This window comes from Sebastes umbrosus, chromosome 1 (genome assembly GCF_015220745.1).
Source record: "Sebastes umbrosus isolate fSebUmb1 chromosome 1, fSebUmb1.pri, whole genome shotgun sequence".
In the NCBI taxonomy this organism is placed as follows: domain Eukaryota; kingdom Metazoa; phylum Chordata; class Actinopteri; order Perciformes; family Sebastidae; genus Sebastes; species Sebastes umbrosus.
In genome coordinates, this window is record NC_051269.1 from 23,015,686 (window position 1) to 23,039,878 (window position 24,193).

Below are 24,193 nucleotides of genomic sequence, written 5' to 3' on the forward strand. Positions count from 1 at the left end.
TGAAAATACATCTTTTAATTTTTGTCTTTAAACCATTGTGATGTCTGATGTGTGTTAGATTGACCGATTATGGGCCTGGCTCAGATGATAGGAATCGTTAGTTTTTTTGACCGATTGCCGATAAAATAAATTAATTTAAAAATGCGCGCCTTTGGCTCTGATGCAGCCTCCTCTCTCTGTCAGTGCTCTCCATTGTGTAGTCTGGCTGATTGGTTATACGTCATGAGCAATAGCCAATCAACACTTAAGGCTACCGTGCCAAGTAGAGCTTAAATGCGATAGCAAACGTCAATAACTTAATTTGTTGATCCATAATTTAACCAGCTGACTAGCAAAACAATTGATCGGCTGTAACGTTATTTCTTACACGTACCTTACCAAGCCTGGTCCTCTCAGTCTCAACCCAGGACTAACGTTACTAACTAACATTACTGCAGTCTGTCCTGAAGCTGCTCTGACTCTGATTCTTGTAGAGACGTGCAGGATATCGTTGTTAGCAACTTTAGATGTAAATCATTAATTTAACTTTTATTTAAATCTCAAGGAATCATTGAGGGCATGGCCTCATTTTCAATGATGTCCAGAATACAATTAAAACTGAATAAATCCAAATTTTGCCTCGGGTACCAAAAGGGCAAGAGCCGGCCCATCAATATGAACTTCTGTCGTTACAACAAGATGCTTTTTCGCTTATACAATTGTAGTTAAAAGAGTGAAACAAGCAAAACTCCCAATTTAGATGTCCCTAAAGCTTCCCTTTTTATTGCAAGATTTACTATGTTCACATTTCCATCTGTTTTAATGATTCTCATTCTATTTTTATATTTCTTGATCTTGATGCACTGGACACCTTCAGAATTATATGAGCATAAACACCATTAGTCACACAAGAGACTCATCAGAGGCACTACTGTATAACACAACTGACCATTTGTAATAATATAAAGCTGAAACGTATGAAACCTGTAGTTTTTCTCTGACCTGGAAGGAGAGAGGAGTGACCGTCTGCCACACGTTAAAGGCTTGTCGGATCGCTCTCTGGGTGTCCTTCTCTCCCACTTTAGGGGTGAAGTTGGATATGCTGCAGGGAAGCAAAAGCAGAGCGTTAAGCATTATGTATGTGAACAAGACTACAGGGGCCAGTACACTCTCTCTCACAACTGTATGTCCGATGTTGAACAGCTGCAGAACCCCTGTCTTGACGTCCAAAATAACTACAATTTCTGTAATATTCTGAAACTGGCGATCCATCATCATGCAGCAATTAGCCAGTTGTGTGGAGGTGAAAGTAAGTATGGTTTGAGCTTCTCTCTCAAACTCTCTTTTATCATTCGTGAGACAACTATTTCTGTCACTTTTCATAAGCACAAACTAGGGCTGTCAAAGTTAATAATAACTCGTTAACGCAAATTTGTTTTAATGTGTCTCATTTCTTTAACGCATTAACGCAACTTACAATTTTTAGGTTGTAGCGGTCTCAGTTTTAAAGCTAGACTGAAGATACTGGTATCATATGAAACTAGAAAACCTAAGAAACCATGTCATACTAGCTTGTCATGAAGGAGGCTAAATAACGCTCCAAACTTGCGCTAAATTTTGGCGAGGAAAAATGGTCATGGCCATTTTCAAAGGGGTCCCTTGACCTCTGACCTCAAGATATGTGAATGAAAATGGGTTCTATTGGTACCCACGAGTCTCCCCTTTACAGAGATGCCCACTTTATGATAATCACATGCAGTTTGGGGCAAGTCATAGTCAAGTCAGCACACTGACACACTGACAACTGTTGTTGCCTGTTGGGCTTGAGTTTGCCACGTTATGATTTGAGCATATTTTTTATGCTAAATGCAGTACCTGTGAGGGTTTCTGGACAATATCATTCATTGTTTTGTGTTTTTAATTGATTTCAAATAACTTTTATATAAATACATTTGCATAAAGAAACACATTTGTCCACTCACATGTTGATAAGAGTATTAAATATTTGACAAATCTCCCTTTAAGGTACATATTGAACAGATAAAAAAATGTGTGATTAATTTGCGATTAGCTATGGACAATCATGCAATTCATTGTGATTAAATATTTTAATTGATTGACAGCCCTAATTTTAAGATGATTATTAAGTCATAGAAAAGGGTAGGGCTATAGATAAGTGTTTATTTCAAATATAACATTTATTTATTATTTGTTTATTTGTTTATTCTGTATATGTTTAATATTAAACAACTTATTTTATTGGCCTTTCTTGTTTTGTTTTCTTATTATTTGTTATGTGCTCAAAATGAATCTACATTTTTTTATTTATTTTTATTTTCAGTGATCATTTATTTAAACAGTCCAAAACGGTATTATTTAGTAAAATTAATGTATTAATATTTAGTATTGGTTAATACTTTAGGTATAATACTCAGACATTGTAGCAGCAGCAGCAGCAGCACAGTTAAGCCTTTTTCCTTGTGTAAATTGTACATGTGCAGCTATAAGAGACGAATGAGGCAGATAGGCCATTATAGAGTTATTGCAGGAGAGGGGACACGCCATCCATATCAATAGCGTTGTGAGAGAGAGAACGCTATGTGATCACATGTTTTATCACTCACATCACTGTCACTCTGCACTACGAGGAAACACTTTCATGTAACAACCTTTACTTTTTGTCCGTGCCAGAGAGAGACGAGGAGGGAGGGAGAGTCGGAGGACAGATGGAGTGATTGGCAGAAGCAGAGAGGAGAGGATGGAAGGATGGAAAAGAAAAGCCAGGACACGAGAGGGAGATGAAGAAAAAGAGCGGCGGGATAAGACAGCAAAGCGAGCGGCTGAGTTCATTCCACACAATCTGTCTCTCAACAGGGGACAAATGCTTTTTTTTTCCCCAACCAGAAAAAATACATTATGGAAATAAATACCAGCATATTACACAATTGCCATAATTCAACATTTATACATGAGCGCTCAACAGCCTCCTGATGACAATAAATAAGTCCATCTGGCAAAGAAATAGAAATGTTGCTTTCTGTAGTTTACGAGTAGTCGGGCACAGTGTCATGCTGGGAATGGATATGTTCTTGTTGTGGGTTTGATGGAGTGAATATGAAACATGATTTGAATGATCACATGATGCAGATTGAGTCTAAATGAGATGTTTAGAGGAAAAGTAGCTTGTTTCAGCGTTGACTGCAGCCAAACTTCCTGATCCTATGATGATCCTACTGGCTCTTAAAGCAGCAGTTATTATTTTTATAAAACGGTCATTATATCCTGACAGTAATGCATGAGACAGGTAATCTGAAAAATATCATATGCCTCTGTGTCCTCCGCTGTTCCTAATGGCATCTGCAAGATTTCGCAGACCGGAGAAAAACAACTGGAGCCTCGCCGTCTCTGAGCAGCTGTCAATCACTTGCAAACTCCAATCAAACGGTCAAACTAGGCGGCGCTGATCAAATATTAATCAATATTCTGTTACTGTAATGCCTATGTCTCTCCTCACATGTTTTCAGAAACATCTTGTAGTGTCCTCTTTAGCTGTAAAGTGACCCGGCCGCCTTATTGAGATCAGTTGAGGAAACACCAAGCACCGCCCACCAGCCGGAGTAAACTTTCTCATTTTACAGCTAAACAGTACACTACAAGATGTTTCTGAAGACATTTGAGGAGAGAAATAGGCATTACAGTAACAGCATATTGATTCCTATTACCCGACTTTGTTGAATACTCGATTCTGATTTGTTAATCACAGGGTTCTGCGGTCTATTATTTCTTTATAGCAGACCGTTGCTATGGGTGCAGTTCCGTTTTTACAGTTTTTGTGTTAAATTATTGATTTTTTAAGTAAGTAGCCGTGTAATAAGCGGGATAATGTACAGCTAACAGGTCATTGTTGTGAAAGAAACCCGACAGGGTGTCCTGCACCGCCCTGTCGGGGTTTCTTTCACAACAATGACCTGTTAGCTGTACATTATTCCTTACATATTTGATCAGTGCTGCCTAGTTTGACTGTTTGATTGGAGTTCGCCAGTGATTGCTTCCGTTGAATGAACAGCCAATAGAAACGCTCCCTCTCTGAAATGACCTGTGATTGGCCAAAGTCTCCTGTCACTGGCTAGACCACTTGAATTACAATGTGCTGAAAGGTTATTATGGATTTTTTGCCTATTGATGCCAAAAACATTCTGCCTACTGCAGGTTTAACTAAGTTTGATTAAATATCAATTTATCATCTATAAATGATGGTTATTATGAAGTGTTACCAAATACAGCATTGATCATAAAAAACATTATTACACCAAATAAGGAATGATTTCATGCTTTATATGTTATGTGGGATGTGCATATATACTGTAGATATATTTTCCTTTTGTGTGTCAGAAAGTCATTTACAGACAACTAAATGTACAGTATAGAGTCCTCCATTTTTGCAGGGATGTTAGTGAGTAAAAAGAACTGTCACAGATATGAACATCAAACTAATGCGTCATTTTCTGTAGCGGACTTGTGAAACGTCTTAAACAATCCTACTAATATTAGTCATTAAGTTTGGTCCTAAATGCAACATTAGTGTTGATGGGAAACACAACTCAATTTACAGAATTAGATTGTACTTTTCTTCCTTTATGGGTAGAGATATCCGTTTGGTGATTGCTTTGAACGGCCATGTGCAGAATAAAACATGGCTTCAAGTACAAAGACGTTGTTGTGTAGTCAGAGGGAATATACTTTAAGGACTGTTGCTGTGTGTTTGGACAGAGTCTGTGCTGTCTCAGCTAATCTTCAAGAGCCACACTGACTCTCAGAGTTAAGCGAGTTTAAGCCTTTTTATTCGACTCTTCTGACAGGCTGTGTGCTGCAACATCGTGTAGTGAATAGCTACGAAAACAACACATAAAGCAACTGAACTGTGAGAGCAAATCTTGTTCATATCGTATCCTTGTATAAGATAATTAGAAATCTTCCGTAGCCATGTTTGGGAATAAAGAAAGTGCCTGTTTTTGCAATAGCTGGATGTTCAATCATATTTTACACACTGATTTAGTGCCTTGTCTATAGTACTGTACTGCACTGCTGTATGCAGACATTATAATGTCTGTTTGCTGAAAGTGGACACAAGTAGGTTTGCAAACCCCTGAGTTCATTTTGTTATTGCATTTCATAACTGTATGCATGCAAATCCCTTTATAAAGTTTATTTATAAATCCAACTTTTCTACCCTGAAGCCCAGCAATTAATGTGTGTGTGTGTGTGTGTGTGTGTGTGTGTGTGTGTGTGTGCAAGCCAGACAGCTAGGTAGCAGTTGTCTGATTTGAGTAAATGGTGTGGAACGTTACGGCAGTGAAGCTGGCCAAATGACCTGTGGCCAAAACACACAGATGGTCATACTGTCAAACGTGCACACACACACATACACAAACACACACACACACACACACACACACACACACACACACACACACACACACACACATACACACGCACACACACACACGTCTTGCACTTGGGTTGGATATGCAGACAGCACCCATACCCGCCCGATGCATTTGAATAACAAAATGTTCTGCAGAGAATGAAAACGAATTGCATCAAATGAAGTTAATTACGAGTGAATGAGTGTCTGACTTGTATGCTTCATCAAAGCTTCTCCTGTATCACAGCAGTTCACTAAATTGGAGATTCCTAAATAATACCCTTTTCCCACCAAAATTAGCACATACATGTATATGCAGGTTTTTTAAATACGGGAAAACCCACTAAAAGTAGGCGATTGCCTCCTTTCCTATTGCGAGTATGCCGTGCCGTTGCACTGGCCTTTCTGTTTTTTTTTTCTGTGTCACGTTCGACGTCATGGACGCGCCGGCCGGCACAAGCAGGTTTAGTAAACAGAGGAAATGTTACGGTGGCTACTTCCTTTTTTAGATCTGTTACTTATTCAGTCTCTCTTTCAAACTCTCTAACCAGAGTTGCTGATTGTTGGACCAGTGGAAAGACTAAAAAAGACGGTTTTGACGACTTTCATTTTGTTTCTGTCGACTTTGAATGAAGTGTGTTTCAATGATCAGCGAGGAAAAAATACCGTTTCTGTCAATGGAGTCTGGTGGCTTTAAAGTGGGCATAAAACGGATGTTTCTTTTCACATTTAACTCAGTGAATTAATGGTTTATTTCGCCCAAACCAGAGTTGCTGATTGTTGGAATGGTGGAAAGACTCACCAAGACGGTTTTGATAAGTTTTATTTTGTTTCTGTCGACTTTGAATGAAGTGTGTTTTACGACTATCAGCGAGGTAAAATCCTGTTTCAATGGAGTCTGGTGGCTTTTAGGAGCGCATATTAATTTTTTGTTAATAAACTATAATAATTGTCCATATCCCTGTTGATTTTATTTATTATATATTCACTTCAACGTGCGTCACAGAGCATGTCTTTTCTGTCTGAAAAGTCAGAGAATCACCAAAGTTATTACAATTCATCCTGAGGGGAACATGAATGTCTGAACAAGCAATGTCATGGCAATCCATATATTTCACTCAAAACCACAATTGTCAACCTAAAAGAGAGGCGAAGTCCCTCCCCTTCCAGTGGACACCGTGGAAGCTTATTTAGAAAAAAATATGAACGGTAGTCAACGGCGAAAGAAATATTTTTTTGATCCCCTTTGAATTGCGCCATGAATCACACATATGACGTTTTTCAATTTAAAAGATCATTTTGCAAGTCAAGAAAGTTGCAGTTTGTTGTAAAACTGTTGAAGTATAAGACTGAAGGGGCGGGACTTTGCCTCTTTATTGTGGTGCTTGAGGAAAAGCCAGAGGGATTCATCTTCTTGGGACTATGAACATTTGTACGAAACTTAGTGGCAAACCATCCAGTAGTTTTTGAGTTATTTCAGTCTGAACCAAAGTGGTGGACCGACTGTCAGACAGACAGACATCGCCATCCCTGCAGCCGCGCCGCTAGCGTAGCTTAAAATAGATGAAACAAATCTGATTCTTTGACATTCTTACATTTACATCAGTTCAAAATACACACACACATCATCATCATCCGCAGAGTATCTGCAGTCAGAACAGCTAAAGATGCAGATGTTCTCTCCCCATTTCTGCTTCTCATCCCTTTTCAACTCAATCAAATGTGCTTTGTTGGCAGGAAAGTTAAGAACAACGTAGACGAAGCATCAACATCAAAGTGAAGGATCTTTTTTGCGATTGCTCTGTTTCTGTCTTTCTGCTCTTTCTTTATTCATCCCCTCTTCTTTTCCTCCCTCTCTCCCTTTTCGAAAATTCACCTCCCTGTCCTGAGGCATCACAGTTGCATAATCCTGCAGCTACAGCATCTATCAGCGGGTGATCATTTACAGTTGCCAGCAGCCCTAAAATTCCTCTAAATGTGTCTCTCTGCATTGCTGTCAAAGCATTGCTCCAGCTGCTCCGAAACTACTGTTCAGAGCAGAGAAAAACCATCCCGCCTGAGCTCATCGATACCCTTAAATATCACTGCTTTCTTCGGTATCTACGCAAAGTAAAGATGAACTTTAGAATTACCTTCATTTGTCATTGTTTCAACGTAAGAATGAATGTGGGTTGGATATAAAAACTGCATCACAGGGCAAAATATGATTGAATACACGACTTCTGTGTGGTGCAATCACTCTCTGGGAACAGTGTATCTAAAAGCATACAGAGCATAGAGATAGATAACGGAGATGTGGATTATGCAGCAGGGATATTTTGAGAAGTTCCGTTGAATGTTTTAATACTGTTTTAACCCCCTAATGCCCTTTACTGTCTTTCAGAGGTTGTAGCAGGTTCAGTTTTAGGTTAAGTTAGGCTAAATCTTGGCGAGGAAAAACTGGTATGGTGATTGTCAAAAGGGTCTCTTCACCTCTCACCTCAGGATATGTGATTGGACATGGGTTATATGGGTACCCACGAGTTTCCCCTTTACAGACATGCCCACTTTATGATAATCACATGCAGTTTAGGGCAAAAACATGCAGTTTTTTGAATGCAGTATAAATAAGTCTGATCTTAAAATGATGTATTTGAATATTTCTGCATACTGGGGTCCGTAAACAGTCTTGGAATTACATAAATTGGGTATCACTGTAAAGCTGAGACTCTTGTGGATCCACTGAGCCCAACTGTATTCATGTGTGATGATATTAGTCCCCAAAGTAGCCATTTCATTGTAGTGAGACATTTTTTGAAAATGACCTCACTGTATAAAATGACCTGTAGTGACCTCTAGGATAATCACAGCCTCATGAAACTTTATAGCCACAAACTAGAGACCTAGAGCATTCAGAGGATGGATGGCTTTCCTAGGTAGATTGACAATAAGGGGGTTTCTGTTTACTGAGTTTCAAGAACAGAAGTGCTCTTCATCCAATCGTCGAAAAACTGCAATTCTCCAAATGTCAAAAGTTTTTGAAACCAAATCACAGCGTGACTTTTCCTATGGTGTACCCCATGGTCTTGGTGTCTTAATGTGGTATTTTCGAGGGATTATTGATCATTTTTAACAATTCTCGAGTGGTAAAAAATGGTTAAATTTAGCACTAAGTCTCTGTAACAAATGGTATCAACCCATAAATTGCTGCAGCAACTTAAGAGACATAACAGAGCATGGGGATGGCCATCGTATACTTCGATCATAATGTCCTCAGCCCTTATACTATTTTACAATTTATCTTAATTAATTAATTAATTCATGTTCATTTCTGTTTTATGACTAGAACAAGTTAACACACAGTGATGAGCTGCATCTCAAATTAATCTTCAGGTTCTCAGCTTTCAGATGATGTACACCACCTCTATGTGACATCTAATGTTGACCTGATATCTCCCCTTAAAGACCCCCTGTACCTCCCTAAAAAGGGACTAAAACAGGTCTATTGTGGGTCAGAGTGTTGTGGTGTGACAGGATGTGTTCCTACATCATTTATTTCCCCAAAATCTCTAAGAAAATGGAAGTCATGTTTAGCACAACAGTAACTCTTGGAGACGCCAGTTCAGTGAAAGGAATAACTGTAAGTCATGCTCATAATGCATGCAAGGTATCTTGGGGGATAACTTGGATAAGAGCATCAACCTTCTTCATGCATTGGAACAAAACATTGCCAGCTAACATAAATCTGAAGGTAAATAATGTAATCCAGGCAGCATTACGTCTCCGACTAAAACCATTCGCCAATGCAAATGAGTTCCATAGAGTGTAATTCATAGGAGACAGGGCTGGCTCTGGAGATAGTTTGGCGCCTTAGAAAAAGAACAATTAAGTTAAAACACGATTAGAGTAATGCAGCTTGAACAGTGGCAGCAGGGCTGAAGACAACACTGAGCTGGACTGCAGGAATGTGACATCTGATGAAACATGAGGAGGACTGAGGAGACTCACATACAGTAAGGGGTAACCAGATAGGACTGTAATCTCACACTGTGGGTTTTATGTAATGCTGTAGAGTGGCTAGCTGTAGTGCACGAGGGCTGGGATGCCTTCAGTGTCTCGTGGGAGTGGCATAATTTACATTAGACCTATAAAGCTGTGAGTAGGGTGGTGTGGAGGAAAAGGAGGGGAGGGTGGAAAGAGAAAAGCTTAATTAGGGGCCGAGCATTAAAGTGCAAGGGGCCCAACGTTGTCCCTGACACGAAATGCAAGGAAACCTATTGTTTTTGTAAAGATTATTATTATTTTTCTGCTGCGGAATTGCATTTTTGACGGGCTTGGGATGCCGAAAACTCACGAAAATTGGCACATGCTTCAGAACTTGCAAAAATTGCGTAGTTTTATAGTGATTAGGCTCGGGCAGTGCCAGCGGGCTCCATAGCGCCCCCAAACACAAGCCAGAGTTGCAAAAAGTTCCTTTGTTGTTCATGAAATTTAGTAAGATCATTGTTCTCATCTATAAGAACACAACTTTTTAAAAATGTTTTCACCCAACAGTAAGTCAACCATGTTGGATTTTGTGCGTTCATTTTCATTTTACGAACCCACGTTTGAGATCTTTAGGATGCAAAAAAACTCCAAAAGATTTGCACCCATGTTCAAATTAGTAGTTATTTCGAGTTTTTGTCATAATTGTGCTTGGTTGTGTCAGCTCTATAGCGCCCCCTAATTACTTTTTGCCTTTGAACGTATCTTTGACACCCTTGATATACTCGAACACTCACGAAACTTGACACATACATCAACACCTGTGAACATTGCAGTATTATACAGTGATTGGGTTCATGCGTGTTTAGCTGGCTCCATAGCGCCCCCTAATGCGATGAAGGCCTTAGTTGGAACATAGTTGATCTGATATTCACGAAATTTGGTAATCACATTGCTTTTATTTCGGACATAGATTCTATTGGCTTCCATTAGCCCCGCATAACCGGAAGTTGGCCATTTTGAGCTTTGTGCATTTTTTCCATGCATTTTATGCAAACTTTTTCGAACCCCTCGTAGAGGATTTAGCAGATTTGTTTCAAATTTGGTTGGTGTTACCCTTGTAACTTGACTTTACATTGTCCAATCAGCCCCAAATTTCACACGCTGGATAAGAGCTTGAAGACATCTACACGACCATATTGAGTTAAGGTCATAGCGCCACCTACTGACAACAGGAAGTCAGCCTTTTGTGACAATGATCATCCACTTTACATGAGATTTACATGGTGTGATCTACACATGATACACAGTAACATATCGTATAATTAGTGTGCGTGTTCTCTAGCGCCACATAGTGGACACAGGAAGAGGTACAAAATTTGCAATACGTCATTTTCAGCGCCACGCACTCCACGCAAGAAATACCATCTAACTCGTGAGTGCAGTGTCAGACGGTCACTGAAATGCACAGCCGCGTCAACTGGTGTCCCGCCAGTACCCCTGACGTGCACAAGGGGCGAGAGCCCGTTCATCGCTGCTTGCAGCTTTAATTAATTGTTGTGTTTGCTGTGCTGCAAATGAGCTTGTAGTACCTGGAACTGAAATTCAGGTTCAGGAACCAGACACAATGGCTACACCTTAAGTTACAGTTTGTTAAGTTTCTGTCGTGGACAAGATCTAAGTTCATGAATTTAATGAAGAAATATTTGGTCTTATTTGAAACTGCAGCTGCACTTAATTGTTCATCAATATCGGCAGACAGAAACTGAAGCGAGGCGTCATGGTTATTGAAGTTTTAACTACTTTTATTGAGGAACTGTCCAAATACATGGAATATTGGTTATTGGATTCATGACCCTAAAGCTTATATTGAATTTGAATATGAGAGCAGGAGTGGGAGAAAAGGAGGGAGAGAGAGACAGAGAGAGAGGATAAAGTGGGCAGAAGCAACAATGGGAGCTGGGATGTGTTCAGTATCTCGTGGGACGGCTCTAATCTGCATTAGACCTATATTACATGGCTGAGCTGTCGGTTGGATCGTACCATCGTACAGTGGAGGGGTTTACTGTATGTAGACAGCAGAAGACAATAGAATAAGGTGGAAAGAAAGGAGGAATGAAGAGAAAGATGGAGACAAGTGGGTGGATGTAATGCAGGCATGCGAGATGCATTCAGGGTCCCGTGGGACGGAGCTAATTTGCATTAGGCCTCGCCAAGTTCAGACTGGGAGAGACAGAGAGGGAAGGAAGCAGACAAACAATCAGAGAGGGAAGGGAGGAGGATGGAGGAAAGGAAACAAGAAAGAGGAAGAAATAACAGAAAATGGCAAAATAACATTTATATTTACAGATGACAGAACAAGAAAGAACGAAGGGAAGGATGGATAGATGGATGGGTACCTGTAGGAGATCTTTGTATCTCTCCATCTCTGTCCCGTCAGGGCGTAGCGTTTATTCCTCTGCCGGCGGCTGGTGTGAGGATGATCTGGGACGCCACAGCGAGGTCTCCTCATCCACCTGGACACAATAATTCACTATTTAGTACACAGGAAGCTTAGTTTCCTGGAACCACTACCAACTATATCCGTTACTCTGTTTATGAACATTTGTTAGACTTGTAGTAGTAATAGCGTGAGAGTCTGTTCAGGGCAGTCGGGCAGTCGGGATGATGGATGAGTCAAACAAAGGTATTTTATCACGTCAGTCACGTGACTCATTGGTATCATCATTCCCGTGAGTCAGTCGAGTCAGTGAAGTTAACGTCAACCACGACCGTTTCCTAACCCTAACTGGTGGTTGTGTTGCCTAACTTCCTGTGAAAACAGAAGTTTATTATGAAAGGACACTATGCATGTAAGAAGAAGTGTATATTGACACGCCGTCCTCCGTACGTCCAAAAGTAACGCAAAAGGGGTACCCCGTGCGTCGGTCTCCAATGCCAAGGGGCAATGACCAAGCGGCGGTATTTGATGAGTTGGGAGTGAGAATGTGTTGGTTTCAAGCCAGTGATCATGGAATTTGTCAGATTAAATAAAACATTTTTGCAGGCAGATTTAATCTGCTTTACATGATGGTTACATACTGTACATGATATCATTCTAAAAGATTGATTTGAGAAAGAATAGTATTCGTATTGAACAGCCACAGAATCAAAAAATTCTGATCCAGGTACAGCCCCATCTCATAACATTGTTTTTGGCAGCAGATGTTAAACATATTGTACACTACCTGCTCAGCACTAAACAGCAGACAGACACCGTGGCTAGCTGGTGAACATAGTGAAAATAAGCAACAGTTTGCTAACAAGTTCACCATATCAACTTAAAGGAACAGTGTGTAACATTTCAGCGGATCAATTAGCAGAAATGGAATATTATATTCATAACTGTGTTTTCATTAGTATGTAATCACCTGAAACTGAGACTTGTTGTGTTTTCATTAGCTTAGAATGAGCCCTTCATATCTACACAGAGAGCGGGTCCGCCACCATGTTGCTCCGCCATGTTTCTACAGTAGCCCAGAACGGACAAACCAAACACTGCCTCTAGAGAGAGCCTTTGACGTGTTTACGTTACCTGAAGGTCGACGTAGTTCTCTGACACACTTGTGAAACTGCGGTAACGTGAGCCGTAGAGTGCAAAACCGTGGTACCGCCAGCCGCCGTCTGACCTCTGTTGCTGCTAAAGTAGTGTTATTATGGAAAGATGGCCTCTGAGTGAGACGAACAGCGTTACTACGGTTTTGCACTGGCCAACGTAACCGCAGTCTTGGAAAGGGCGGAGTGAGCGGAGGGGAACTCAGTTGGTTGCAATCTGCAACCACACCACTAGATGCCACCACATCCTACACACTGTGCCTTTTAAAGGTGATGATAAGTCAGTGCTGTGTTCACATCTTGTAACCATCTTGTAAAAAATGAGCTATAGCGAGTTTAAGGCCTGTGCATTTTTTACCAAGTTGTTGGTACGATTTATAAATTTAATAATAAATACCAATTCAGTAAATTTATATCTATGTATTAATTTGTTACATTTAGTTTTACAAAGTTAAGAAAGCAATGTCTAAGTCAGGCCTGATGTTGTCTTACACATAAAAGAATGATCCCAGTCACCTCCACGCAGTGAGGTGTACAGCTTATTAATTAAACACTGGCATCAGATCAGCACGTGGTATGTATCGGCCGAGGTATCGCTATTAAGACTGAAAAAGTTGGATCGGTGCATCCCTCATTTTTTTGATTAAACTTCTCTGTGCTGTTGTTGTTCTCTAACACATTGTTTGTTCTGTAAAAAGATTATTGTATCATTGGATGACAATCACATGTTCTGCTGCGAGTCTGGAACAATATCACCTGAACTCTCATGTCTGTACATGTGTTAGGATCTAATAGGTTATCTTTGTATTGGGCGAACACACGCACACACACTAGTGACTCACTCTATAGTCGTCTCGTCCAGTATTCCCGTCACAGGAATGCCGTAGAAGCGCTGCATGGCGGCTACGGCAGACTGCATGGCTTTCTCCTGGCGAAGGTCTGACGTGCGGACGTCGTGAGGCAGCAGGTAGCCGTAGTTCTTCAGCCACGTCTGAGAGAGACGGAAGAGGTAAAAAGAACATGAGTACAGGTTGGTTACTGTATGATCAGTACAGAACAGTTAGAATCCATTACAATTACCATTTTTGGGTTGCTGAAAAAAAATAAAATTCCTGACAATGACTGATATATTTGACTTCAGGACATCTCTGACTACATGCATGCTGAAAATCAAATATTCTTACTGTATTCATTTAGATATTTTCCTAAGGAAAAGTACTTAGAAGTGTATGATTCAACTTTCCCATGGTCTAGTGTTAAAAAAATAATTAAATCGCAATACTTAAAAATTCCAATACATATCAAATCGGCGTGAAATATCGCGATAGTATCGAATCGGAAGATAGGTGTTTTGTCCAAGCCCTATTGAAAACCTTGCTGTAAAGTTATATTAGCAGCAACCAGCAAATTAGTCACAAACTGGTCCATCAACAACAAACTGAGATAAGTTTATTGAATGTTAAAGTTCTCCTCTGATGAGGCAAAACGGCACGAGAAAGGAAGGATTAAAGGGTGGGGTGACAAAAACTGAGAGAGGATAAAAACAGACTCGGGCGGTGGAAAAGAGAGAACACACAGAGAGATTTATGGAAGGTGTCAGAGAGAAACTGAGCAAAAAGCTATTCCCCCCGAAAATCTCACAGAAAATTTGATTCTCGCTGATCCAAAATCGATGCTGAATCCACAAGTTTCCTCAGATGATTCTTATTATATCGTATTTTTCACTTTGCAGTGCGCCTGTCTCTTTAATATGACATAACACAATCTCACAACCCTCCTGAGAGAAAGAGATAGAGGGGAGGAGAGGAAAATGAAGAAGGGAGAGGAAAGAGAGAGAGGGGAGTTGAAAGAGAGAAAGAGCAGCGGGGAGATAGATGAGAGAAGGGAAAGGGTGGGGAGAGATAACGAGGGGGAGGTTGAGCCCTTCTCTACAGTAGGTCATTAATATTTCAAAGTGTGTGCCAGCCTCTCCCAGCCAGCCCAAGCCCAGCAACCAGTACCAGCACTCAGCTACAACATCAACGTCTGCCTGACTACCATGACGGACGCAGGGAGGTTACCGCCGCTGAGGGATTCAGTCTGTCATTTCCCCCGGGGAGAAAAATATTCCCCGTCTGATCGCAGCCGACCTCCAACAGTAAAACTCTCACAAACCTTATAAACTCGTTCACATGTGAGGAAATAAATCCCTCATTTCAGTTTAATTCCAAAATATAATATCATCATCTGAAAAAAGGGAAAAAAGACATCTTTTGATAAAACAACCACTGAAATCTGATGTTTAAAGACAGAGCAGTTTTATCTATTAAAATAGTTAATTGCAAATTAATCGCACATTTTTTACCTTTTCAAAATGTACCTTAAAGGGAGATTTGTCAGGTATTTAATACTCTTGTCAGTTACAGTGTACATGTAACTTGAACATTTTTTGTAAAATGGCAGTTGACATCGTCTGCAGGCTACACTATACCATCTAGTGTTTATCCTCAACACATGTGTTTCCATCCAGCTGCTGCAAAAACAAGGAGATCTGTGAAACAAGTTATGTGAGTGCTGGTCTCTAACTCCGCTGTTGGTCTAATTTATTGAAACTGTGATCCTAATCTGCTTTTAATCCTGAACGTAAATGTGAACATAATGTGCCACATGGTCCATGAGCCAAGAGGAAACTGACTGCTTACAATCCAATTAAAAATCTGTGGTGAAGACAACACCACTGTTTTCTAACAAAACATCTCAATCTGATTCCTGTAATTGACTTCTGTTCTACCCGGAACATGATGCAAATAATAAAAACAGAGCCAGAATCAACAAAGCAATTTCACTACAACTCTCACCTCTATTTGAAAAAGACACAAAAATAATGATTACACAGCTTAATCTATAAAAACTTCATAAAGAACACAGTCTAAACAAGATTTCCTTAAGCAATAATTTCAGTTACCAAGGTCTCCTGTACAGCATGTTTTTCATTTAATACAACAAGTTATTTTTAGGGCTGTCAATCGATTAAAATATTTAATTCGCAATTAATAACTGTTTAAAATGTACCTTAAAGGAGATTTGTCAAGTGTTTGATACTCTTATCAACATGGGACTGGGCAAATATGCTGTTTTAAGTAAATGTATGTATATCTTTATTATTAAAAATCAATTAACAACACAAAACAATGACAAATATTGTCCAGAAACCCTCACAGGTACTGCATTTAACATAAGAAATATGCTCAAATCATAACATGGCAAACTGCAGCCAAACAGGCAACAACAGTTGTCAGTGTGTCAGTGTGCTGACTTGACTATGACTTGCCCCAAACTGCATGTGATTATCATAAAGTGGGCATGTCTGTAAAGGAGAAACTCGTGGGTACCCATAGAACCCATTTTCATTCACATATCTTGAGGTCAGAGGTCAAGGGACCCCTTTGCAAATGGCCATGCCAGTTTTTTCTTGCCAAAATTTTGCATTGCTTTGGAGCGTTATTTAGCCTCCTTCACAACAAGCTAGTATGACATGGTTGGTACCAATGGATTCTTTAAGTTTTATAGGTTCATATAATACCAGTATCTTCACATTTAAAACGGAACCCGCTACAACCTAAAAATTGCAAGTTGCATTAATGCGTTAAAGAAATTAGTGGCATTAAAACAAATTTGCGTTAACGCGTTATTATCAAGGTGACTTTGACAGCCCTAATAAGTACTGTCTCAATGTTACCAAATTATTCATATTTCATTCTGTATTCTCCTTCAACAACTGACTGTTACGTGTTACACAGAAGTTGCCAAAAAAAGGTTTTGACAGAGAACTGGAGCCTGAAGAAACTCTGATCTATTTATTGTTAGAGTGTGCCCCGCATGGCTGTGAGACACACACACACACACATACACACACACACACACACACACACACACACACGCACACACAAAGCACTCTCCGCTATGAAGTCTCCAAGGACCTCAATACTGCATTAGTCAGTATGTTTGTGTATGTGTATGTGTGCGCAGGCTCATGAGTGCATGTGTCTTTATGCAATACGTGTTGCTATATGCAAGTGTGTGTGTGCATCAGTGTGTATGTCGTTGTGTGTCACTGGATGTGTGTGCATCCTTGCACCCCTAGGTGTGCCAGTGTTTTAGTGTGTGTGTGTGTGTCTGTGCACTCTGCTGACGAGTGGGCCAGCTGCTGCTGGCTCAGAGGAAGCAGTTTGAATTAAATAATTCACCAGCTGCTATTATACAACAATTACTACAGTGCCATCAAAGCTCTGACAACGCACACGCACACGCACACGCACACGCACACGCACACGCACACACACACACAAAGTTTCATACAACATGGGTCCAGCAACATAAATCACTGGCAAGACTAAAACCTCCATATGTGAACATGTTTAATAAATATTCTTATCTGACTTTGACTAAATAGTTCCTCATAGCTGGCGGACAGTGATTCATGGGATGTTCTGGGAGTTTCGGAAACCACACAAAGAGACACAAAGTTCAGTAACTGCCTCGTGAACAAAATGGCTGAGAAACACAATTATCCAGCGAGGGCAAGAGGAGCAGCAGTCCTGGATTATTGAGCTGCTCCCCACTGAGAGGCTGCTGCACACTTAGCAGCCTCAATGCAAACGACTGCAAAAGCAACACTTTACTCAGAGGATGAGATGAAAAACCAATAAACGATTATGTCACCAGGTGCTGAGATTTATGGCTTTCAAAGACAAATTTCCATCCTGAAAACTGGAATATCGAGAAATTCCTACTGCTGTTTCCACTGCTCGACAATCACGACGTCACAGCACATTTTGATCTAGAATTACCGCCTTGTGGTGGTATGCCTCCGCCAACCAGTCAAGTTGCAGTTTACATCCATGTCTGTCCAAAATGTCATCACTTCATGGATGAGAGTGAATCACTAAGACAGTGTCCCTGGGATGAGGCAGAAACTACAATTCTAAAAAACCTCACACAGTAAGGTGCAGACCAGTGTGAACTTCAACGCAAGTGCATCACAATATCACAAAAGTCTCCAGCAGCGTGCTTTTGTTATTACATCTCTCCTACATCAGGGCAGTGATAGAGGCAAGACCTAAAGAAAGGAAATATTAAAAATGAATAAAGCATGGTGCACTGCAGAAGAGTTGTGTGATAGGGTGAAAACTAGCAACTGTCTAGACTAGTCATTCTCAAAGAGTGGTGGTAGTCTGCGAGTAGATTTGTTAAATTATCATTAAAATTCAAACTGCGACTAACTTTCTGCGATCGACTCCAAAGCCTAGTAGCGATACAGATGTGTTGTTTTCAATATTTAATCAACTTGTGAGTAAATTCAAACAATTATTATTTAAATTGGCCGTTTGGCTGTGTCGTCGGACTTCAACAATGAAGCCGACCGTTGTGCGTCACTGCGCCACCAGATCAATGTGGACCCCGATAGTTTGCTGCAACTAAAGAATATTTTCGGTGACCAATTAATCTGCCCATTATTTTCTTGATTTAATCGTTTGATATAAAAATGTCAAAATGCTGAAAAATTGCATTTTCCCATTTGTTGTTTTGTCTGCCCAACAGTCCAAAACCCAAAGACATTCAATTTACTGTCACACAAGAAAAACATCAAATCGTCACAATTAACGAACTTGAAGGTAACATTTGGTCATTTCTGCATGAAAAACGAGAGAAACACATAATTGATTATTAAAATAGTGGCCGGTAACTATTTTGTCAGTCGACTAATCAATTCAGCTCAGTATTAACTTTAAAATATATTATTTAAAAATATATATTTATAAAGCAAAATGTAAACAGACAAAGCAGAAATGTGCAGTGAACAACTTCCAGCTCGGAGGTTTGTACCAAGCTGAACCCGTTTTCTCTCAGTGAGTCTTTCTGCCAGCCTGTCTGTTTGCATCTACGTCCACCTGCCTGTCTGTCCACCTGACTGGCTGTGTCTCCGTCAGTCTGTCTGTCTCTCAGCCTGTTAGGCCGTCTCTCTCTGATGCCTCAACCTGTGTGTCAGCCTGCCAGTGTGTCTCCTCCGTCTGTCTGCTGTGATAAAAATAGACCTTATCTCCCCCTGCTAAACTATTTACCGTCTCAGCTTGAGTGCAACGGGTGCAACCCGCCAGGCTCTTCCCCCGTCCAAACTGTGTGCGCGGCCTGATAAGTGGACTGGTTATCATACTGAATATTAGTTTGTGAAACTACCTCAAGGTGTTGTATTGGTTTCTATGCTTCACTGACGAGACATCGATAAAATACCGATCCAAAAGAGTACAATAAAATACTAAATACAGCAAGGAGGTGTAAATGTATGTACATCTTGGGGCTGCACCAATGATATTTTCATAATCAAATAATCTGTTGTTTTTTTTCTTGATAAATCAATTATTGTTTGTCTTATAAAATGTCAAAAAATAGTGAAAAATTCCCAGAGCCATGTTGATGTCTTAAAATTACTTGTTTTGTCTGACAAACAGTCCAAAACCAAAATATGTTCAATTTACTATCAGAGAAAGGAAAGTAGGAAATCGTCACATTTCAGAAGCCATTTTTGTTTGAAAAATGTTTTAATGATTCATCGATTATCAAATTTGTTGACGATGAATTCTATTTCGATCGATTAATCATTTCAGCTCACATCTTGGTTTGTACTTAAAGTTACAATCTCAAAGATCTCTGTTTTGTTCTCTTTGGCGGCACGTTTGGCGCCAAGCGGTAATTGCGGGTGTGTTGCGGGATCTCACTTCCCAGAGAGCGCCGCTTGTGATTTTACCTGGGAATGTCCCCACACACACCCAGTTAGTAATACTGCAAATTAGGGCTGTCAAAGTTAACGCGATAGTAACGCACTAATGCAAATTTGTTTTAACACCACTAAATTCTTTTACGCATTAATGCAATCGATATTCCAGAGGTTGTAGCGGGCTCAGTGTTAAAGCTAGAGTGAAGATACTGGCATCATATGAAACTAGAAAACCTAATGAAGCCATCCATTGGTGTCATACTGGCATGTCCCTAGTGGTCACTCGACCTCTGACCTCAAGATATGTGAATGAAAATGGTACTCACGATTCTCCCCTTTACAGACATGTAAAGATAATGATAATGATAATCACATGAAGTTTTGAGAAAGTCATAGTCAAGTCATACTGACAGCTGTTAAATGGTAAATGGACTTGCATTTATATAGCCAACCACTCAAAGCGCTTTACACTACATGTCAGCATTCACCCATCCACACACTGATGGCAGAGGCTGCCATACGAGGTGCCAACTTTGCCCATCAGGATCTAATCTAAATACTCATTCACACACCGATGGCTAAGCCTTCGGGAGCAATTTGGGGTTGAGTGTCTTGCTCAAGGACATATCAACATGTGACCTGCAGAGCTGGGTATCGAACCACCGACCTTCCGATTGGTGGGCGACCTGCCCTACCCTCTGAGCTGTTGGGCTTGAATTTGCCATGTTATGATTTGAGCTAGATGCAGTACCTGTGAGGGTTTCTTGGCAATATTTGTCATTGTTTCACCTCCTTCGTGACAAGTTAGTATGGTTGGTATCAATGGATTTCTTAGGTTTTCTAGTTTCATATGATACCAGTATCTCTAGCTAAACTGAACCCGCTGCAACCTTAAAATCGCAAGTTGCGTTAATGCGTTAAAGAAGTTAGTGGCGTCAAAACAAATTTGCTTTAACGCGTTGTTATCGTGTTAACTTTGACAGCCCTATGATAAATCTTTAAGAAAAATTCAATGAAGAAAAAAGAGTGCAGAGACATAAACAAGTGCACATGGGGCCCAAATCCTATTTAAATGAAGCACACCTCATAAACATTAAGAAACTCCTGCCACCATTCTACACATTGTGTGTCTACAATATGTGTGAGTCTGCATTTTATTTCCAGCAGTTTGGTTGTGCCTGGTACCAAACTGTGTACCTTACATTAGAGACACAGTGCACATAATTAAACTCCCCTGGGTGTCACAAATTGAATACGTCTCAACTTTTGCCGCACAAAGCATTACATCAACGCCACAGAGAAAAAAAATACCAGCTGCACCTGCAGGTAAGTGAGCTTCTGGATGAGTAATGTCCAGTTTTCCTGCATCCTCCATTTCTGTCTGCGCTCCTCATCCTTCTCCTCACGAACAAGTTATCACCATTATGCCTTTTTATTTTTAGATTCATCCTCTTTATAACTTCAGGTGCGACTGCCTGCTGCTTTTACTGCTTGAGCTTTTGCCATTGTTTCTAGAAATGAGTGCTTTGTGTTGGAGTCAGGGTATTGCTTGAAGTCTGTCATAGGGATGTCACAATACCAAAAATTCATGGGGTTTTTAACATTTGTTTAGATTATGATCAGGAGTTAATCACATGCACAGATATTTTTCAACAAAAGTGTCCCTCAATTCATTGGCTCTGAGCAGTTGAAAATAAATCAATAAGACAACAACAATAGTAGGCTAGTTAAAAACATACTCATAATGTTATGTTTTCAACACACTTGATGCAACTCAGCAGCCCTTACTGTCGCTTCAGGGCTGAGCATCAGCAGGTTCAGGTTTGCTACAGCAGAGAGAACTGGAAATGGGCAGGTAGGGGGTCTGGAGGTCTGGAGCTGGGAACCCGGGATCTAGGCTGTAGGCTAAAATAAACAGAACTAATGAAACACTCTTTAAAAGTTTTCTGTATCTGCTCTATTGATTTACAGAATATGATTTTACATGACATACGTTGCCAGAAAACTGGATAACTAGACTTCTGCACCTCCTCATGGCTGTTTTCAGGCTTTAAAAAAATGTAGCATGTGACGGGAGACTTTGGCCAATCACAGGTCATTTCAGAGAGAAAGCGTTCCTATTGGCTGTGCTCCGGCTGGTGGGAGGTGCTTGGTATTTCCTCAACTGATCTCAACATGACTGCCTGTCACAAACGTTCTCATTTTACAGATAGACAGTACACTACAAGAAGTTTCCAAAAACATTTGATGAGAGAAATAGGCAGAAACAGAATATCGATTTATATTTGATCAGCGCTGCCTAGTTTGACCGTTAGATTGGAGTTTGCGAGTGATTGACAGCTGCTCAGAGACGGCAAGGCTCCAGATCAGCTCTGACTGGTTGTTTTCCTCCGGTCTGTGAAATCTTACAGATGCCATTAGGAGCACCGGAGGACACCAGAGGCATATGATTTTTTTTTTTTCAGATTACCTGTCTCATGCACTGCTGTCAGGATATAGTGACCGTTTTATCAAAATAACTTTTTTTTAATCTCAATTTCTACCCACTGCTGCTTTAAATGTTCAGATGAAGGCTGTGATGTGTGTAAAAAATAATTTCAAAAATAATAGTTATAGCAAGTTTTGCCCCTCCCCACCCCACGTTTATCCCGATTCTTTGCTTGTGATGTTTTATTGAAAAGACTGATCTTGTGTTGCCGCTGTGCACACAGGCCTACTTGGCTCAATAACCTAACTTTGTCTTGACTTATTGTTGTCATATTGTCTTATAATGAGGTATTTCATATTCTGTTTACTGATTAGAAGGGCACTCATTTAATATTTGTTGCTGTCCATTGACTAATGGGTCTGAATTAAAGTTGGCGTGGCATATTGTGAAGGGAGGGGCCTCCAAAATGTCTGTAGCCCCGGGGCCTCAAGTCGTTTTAAGGCGCTCCTGTCCACCACAGTGAAAAAGTGCAGAGGTTCAGTCCGCAGCTCTCTGTCTGAGCTGGATTAAAAGTCTTATTTGATCATGACCTCTGAGGATCTTTTGTGAGAGGCAACAGAAAAGAGAAGTGAATCGCTCTGGACTCTGTGTGCTCACCTCCCCGGCAGCCTCACTTCCTCCCGTTCTTGCAAACATCACGTACAATAATAAGATTCCGCTGAAGAAATCAAAAGTCAACACAGTCTGCGGTGTTGAACAGCGAGTGATTAATGAATGAAATCGCTGTTCGTTGTGGCACCCAGAGAGCTAATGTCTGCTGCTGTCTGCTGATGCGGTTTTCTATTTGTACGGAAAATGAAAAGGAGTCGGCGTCGTTTTGTCAGGGAGGATTCCCTCGTCGGCTGAGGACGGGGAATGAAGAGGCAGATTTGTAGATGTTTGGTAATGAAATTTACTCTCACCATTTCTGCACTCGGCAGGAAAAGACGATGTAGAGAGACAATCCCTGACGTGATCACATTCATCAGCTGGTATAATAAACTCTAGGGTTTCCTTCCTGTGCAGCTAAAGAAATGGTGAGACAATCACATATTTATTTAACCACCTGAGACCCGGGATGCCGACCGACTTTACCGTGTTTCAGAGGCTGTAGCAGGTTCAGTTTTAGAGCTGGAAGGTACAGATATTATATGAAACTAGAAAAACTAAGGAACCCATTGGTAACAAGGAAACCATGTGCTAGCTCGTCAAGAAGGAGGCTAAATAACGCTCCAAACTTGTGTTAAATTTTGGCGAGGTAAAACTTGCATGTTGATTTTCAAAGGGGTCCCTTGACCTCTGACCTCAAGATGTGCCCACTTTATGATAATGACATGCAGTTTGGGGCAAAAACCATGCAGTTTTTTTCATGCAGTATAAATGTATAATTTTCTCCTTTTCTAAAATGGTGTGTTTGGATATTTCTGCATACTGGGGTCACTAAACAGTCTTGGAATTACATAAATTGGGTATCACTGTAAAGCTGAGACTCTTGTCGATCTAATGAGTCAAATGTATTCATGTGTATTGATGTTAGTCCCCATAGTAGCCATTTCATTGTAGTAGTGAGACCATTTTTTTAAATTTGACCTCACTGTATAAAATGACCTGTGGTGACCTCTAGGATAATCACAGCCTCATGAAACTTTATAGCCACAAACTAGAGACCTAGAGCATTCAGAGGATGGATGGCTTTCCTAGGTAGATTGATAATAAGGGGGTTTCCAAGCAGTTTCCAGAACAGAAGTGCTCGCCATCCAATCGCCAAAAAAAATGCAATTCTTGCAGAAATCCCCAAATTCCCAAAGTCTTTGATACCAAATCACAGCATGTCTTTTTCTATGGTTTACCTCAAGGTCTTGGTGTCTTCACGTGGTATTTTGGAGAGATTATTGATCATTTTCACAATTCTCGAGTGGTAAAAAATGGTTAAATTTAGCATCAAAACTGTGTAACAAATGGTATCAACCCAAAAATTGCTGCAACAACGAAACATAGTATAGCGTGGGAA

General features: G+C 40.4%; 1 protein-coding gene across 1 annotated transcript in view; it reads right to left on the reverse strand.

The window, feature by feature from the left end:
* The window catches only part of mmp24 (matrix metallopeptidase 24), a 91,092-nt gene that overhangs the window by 36,970 nt on the left and 29,929 nt on the right, over positions 1–24,193 (reverse strand). Inside the window, exons 2-4 of the mRNA XM_037769087.1 lie at positions 13,804–13,952; positions 11,767–11,883; positions 982–1,081 (exon numbers count right to left, since the gene is read on the reverse strand). Coding sequence (XP_037625015.1) covers positions 982–1,081; positions 11,767–11,883; positions 13,804–13,952 — 366 coding nt within the window. The remainder of the gene's footprint in view (positions 1–981; positions 1,082–11,766; positions 11,884–13,803; positions 13,953–24,193) is intronic.